Source organism: Formica exsecta, unplaced genomic scaffold, assembly GCF_003651465.1.
Source record: "Formica exsecta isolate Colony F162 unplaced genomic scaffold, ASM365146v1 scaffold500, whole genome shotgun sequence".
In the NCBI taxonomy this organism is placed as follows: domain Eukaryota; kingdom Metazoa; phylum Arthropoda; class Insecta; order Hymenoptera; family Formicidae; genus Formica; species Formica exsecta.
Window position 1 is genome coordinate 34,571 of NW_021852243.1, and position 4,166 is coordinate 38,736.

At 37.7% G+C, this 4,166-nt stretch overlaps 1 protein-coding gene across 1 annotated transcript; it reads left to right on the plus strand.

Moving 5' to 3' along the window:
- Positions 1–1,910: 1,910 nt before the first annotated feature.
- On the plus strand, positions 1,911–3,452 carry LOC115241597. The gene is made up of 3 exons (XM_029817423.1): positions 1,911–2,218; positions 2,304–2,508; positions 3,174–3,452. Exons 1-3 carry the CDS (start codon positions 1,911–1,913, stop codon positions 3,450–3,452), a joined length of 792 nt encoding a protein of 263 aa, XP_029673283.1.
- Positions 3,453–4,166: the final 714 nt, after the last annotated feature.

The window sequence follows — 4,166 nt, forward strand, 5'->3', positions numbered from 1 at the left end:
ATATATATATATCTCCTTTCTATATCCAGTCGTTCACATTTTATCTCAACTTCTCGAATTTAAAAACCATTCGATCCTATTCTCTCTCTTCTTACTCGTCGCCGCCTTTTTAATCCTGCGATAAAAGCTTAACGAAACATCGGTGGCTTTGAAAAGTTTGATTTTATCTGACATGATGATATTACATAATTCCGAAATAAAGGGGATAACGATATCTAATCTCTATTTAATAGGGTTTTAATCCTGTCTATAATTCTTAGAAATAATAAATTCATACAGATCATACAAAAGCACATCAAATTATTGTTTATTTATCACTTCAGTACATAGTTCTTATATCAATAAAAAATTCTAACGCCAGAAAGAGAATAGATTTTTATGTAATATCGATTTATGGATTTATCGATCCATGCGATCATTTAAAAAAAAAAAAATCTTTTTTCCAGACCGCAATTGAATTTAAAACCTGCAATTGTACGTTTTTTTATCTTATATATTTTCAGATTATAGAGGACAAAAAACCGCGTTTGCGAGGATCGTGATGTCCGGTTTCCTCTTCCCGTCGCGATACATCTTCGTTGTTCTTTTCATACTGCCTACACAAAAATGTGTGGCGAATATAATACGATACATATAGTTATTACACGTGGCGTGGTTTCTATTGTGAAAGCATCTGTCGTTCCGCCATCGGTCGTCGTGACGAACCGAACGCTGACAGCGGAGGAAGAAAAAAGGCGGGAAATCGGAAATTAAAAGTTAATTTTCGCGCATATCGCCGCCGCGTTACTTCGTCGTCCGATCAGCGCCGGAAAACTCGGAGGGGATATCGCCGCGATATTGTAATGGACTCATCATCCGCATAAGCTTCCAACAAGCTCGTAACAAATCAGCACGGATGACAAACTCGGCACGTTTCTCAATAAATTTCTTATCAACAATACATAAGCAAGATAAAGTTATTGGTCTTGCGTGTTTTAAAATCAGCGCAAGCTGATTTTTTTTTTTTTTATTCTTCTTTTCAGGCCACCGACCGCTTCTTGGCGAATCGCGGTGGCTCGCAGCGCGGGCGTGCCTACGGAGCGGGCATCGAACAACCTGAAGAGAAGAGGGGTAGGTACAGAAGGAAGCCGAATGAACCGCTGCCAGGTGTACGCATCGCTTATAGGGATAGGTAGAAAACAAGGTGGGTACCATATGTTGATCTGCTGACGGACGCTCCGGCACGCGCCGAGCGCACTCAAACTCGAGCCTTTACACCGCGAGGATCGGATCTACCGGTGTCCACCCTGGTGTCATTTTACCGATCTAACTCGAGCGTCTCTGACAGTTCAGTCTCGATGTTCCTTTTTCACGAGGCTGCGGCGTAAAAAATGCAAAGTGAACAGAAATAAAGACTGTCGGTGAAGATACGAGATTAGCGTGAGAGAAATCGATCGGATCGATTTCGCATAGGTGATGTGCCTGGAGGTGCCATAGTATATTCGATTTGACACTTATCAGATATATGATCCTGATTGGGCAAACAAATACGACAATAATTTCACGATAAAAATCATCGAAAGTCCAAAGAAAAAGATCAAATAAATGTGAAATCATTTACTGCAATGTATATTAACATTAGTACTAAAACGTACGTCTATAATATTTAAATGCCATTAATTAGTTGCATTAACAAATTCAATGGAATGTGAATCGACAGTGATGAATCGTGCTTTAATTCTTTCTTCAACGTGACATCAAGAAAAAAATTTAAACAAGACTGCAGAAAATGTCATGAAAATTCGCTTATGTAAAAGGTAGAAACCTCGCACTTGTGCAAAAGAAAAAAAATTATTCTTGGTACAAAATCTAATGAGACAACTCTGAGGAAGCAATCTCGCTGAATCGATCTAAAATAACAATCTACAATCATGGCTTTGCTGTCAAACCATCACTGCAATTACCAGAGCACACAGTCCGAGATGCTGACACCCGCATACGCGAATTCAGGGAGGAACTACGACCCCCTGTATCCGTCACCGTACAACTCCCCGAACTACCAGAACGATTCCAACAGACTCGCGTATAGAGACAATTGCACGCACGAGAACGAGCTCACACCGCGAAGAGGGGCCGAGACGCTGGATTACGGCAAGGACGTAGTGTCGGAATACACAAAGAGCCCGGAGGGATACGATAGAGGACCTTATGGCGTCCTGACGCCCGTCACGCCGCAAAGGTAATCACCGCAGATTTTATCTGGCGTATTTTATCGAAAGAAGGGATTTAGTTTAGAATTTGTTATTTCCTCGCGAATTTATTAGATACGAGCCACCACATTCGATGGATCAGACAAGATCGCCGCGATCGATGTTGTACGAGGAAAGTTCGATGGACTATCACACGCCATCCTATTGTTATGAAACTCCCCCGCAAGAACCGAGATATCAGCCCCTGGAGAACAGCAAACCGATCATCTCGATCGTAGAATCTCGCGCCAATTGCTGGGAACCTATCATCTCGACACAGGTAACTATACGATCTGTCACAACTACTTTGTAAAAATTAATTCAAATTATAAAATTTAATAAAACGCTCAATTACGTTGCCCTGAACGAAGCTGGTAATTAATTCTCCGCTTATAGACGCCAAGCCATTGACCCATATTTTAAACACTGCTTTATAAATATGCAATAATCGAAATAAATATTTCATGTGCGCATTGTACAAAAATATCAATAATTTTTATTTTCAAAATATTTTTCTTTCTTTTTTAGTTATCATATACAAATATCTTTTTGAGATACTTAAATATAAAAATATATGTATTTAAGAGAATATAATATATATATATATATATATAATTAAAATCCATTATATAAACTTCTATTTTGCGATATATATAAAAGAAATTTTACTACAAGTCAAAGTTGGCTCAGCGTCCGTGCGTGCGATTGTTATGCTATCCACTATTAAATGCAGAGTTAAATACTTGAAAGCTCCTATTAGTCATAACTATTTTTTAAACAATTAATTCAAAATAAAATTTAATAGAATGACCAATTCTGTTGTCTTGAATAGAGATGGTAATTAAGTACTTTACAAGACTTATATTTTTAACAATTGAGCGATAATTGAAAACGTATGCTGAGTATGCGCGATTCGCTTCTAATCGAGCCGAAAACTTTATTCAGAAAATGCCGACGACACCGCCGGTGAGCCCGCGAAAGGGTCGGCGAAGATCGCGCGACGTCCCGCCTTCGCCCACGGTACTCAAACGTCGTCGTCTCGCCGCAAACGCGCGCGAAAGACGACGTATGAACGGATTGAACGATGCCTTCGACAAGTTGCGCGAGGTCGTGCCGAGCCTTGGGACCGACCACAAGCTCAGCAAGTTCGAGACTTTACAAATGGCACAGAGCTACATAGCCGCTCTGTACGATCTACTGCAGAGGCACGATAGCAAGAGATAGACGGATCCAGCTGAAAAACGCAAGTACTTTGTGTACATTTAATCCTTGTATACTCTAATTTAATGTCATCGAAGATGGATACTTGATCTGTTTCACTTGAATCTGATCTTCGAGAAAACTTTATGTATAACAATAATCTAATCAGCTGTTCCTTTTTATAAGAGAGAGAAAATCAGAATATAGATTTTTAAAATAATTTTCTTAACTTTTTAAAGATTCTCGTAAGTTTTTAAACAAATGGATTAGACGATTGGACTGTCGCTGGATTGTCAATTGTTTTAGAGTTTAATAGTTAGTCATTGAAATTTAATGTTTTGCGAACAGTCAATGTGCTATGAATATAGTTAATTATGTAGAAAGCGACAAGTAATCGTTAATCAAAGTTAATTTATCATATAGATACTTAAATATAAAAATATATGCATTTAAGAGAATATAATATATATATATATATATAATTAAAATCCATTATATAAACTTCTATTTTGCGATATATATAAAAGAAATTTTACTACAAGTCAAAGTTGGCTCAGCGTCCGTGCGTGCGATTGTTATGCTATCCACTATTAAATGCAGAGTTAAATACTTGAAAGCTCCTATTAGTCATAACTATTTTTTAAACAATTAATTCAAAATAAAATTTAATAGAATGACCAATTCTGTTGTCTTGAATAGAGATGGTAATTAAGTACTTTACAAGACTTATATTTTTAA

What these genes read in the sequence shown, in the direction of transcription:
- LOC115241597 (XM_029817423.1), top strand. Translation starts at nt 1,911, where the DNA reads ATGGCTTTGCTGTCAAACCATCACTGCAATTACCAGAGCACACAGTCC. An exon ending in ACGCCCGTCACGCCGCAAAG is followed by an intron (nt 2,219 to 2,303) that starts GTAATCACCGCA and finishes CGAATTTATTAG; the next exon opens with ATACGAGCCACCACATTCGA. An exon ending in AACCTATCATCTCGACACAG is followed by an intron (nt 2,509 to 3,173) that starts GTAACTATACGA and finishes AACTTTATTCAG; the next exon opens with AAAATGCCGACGACACCGCC.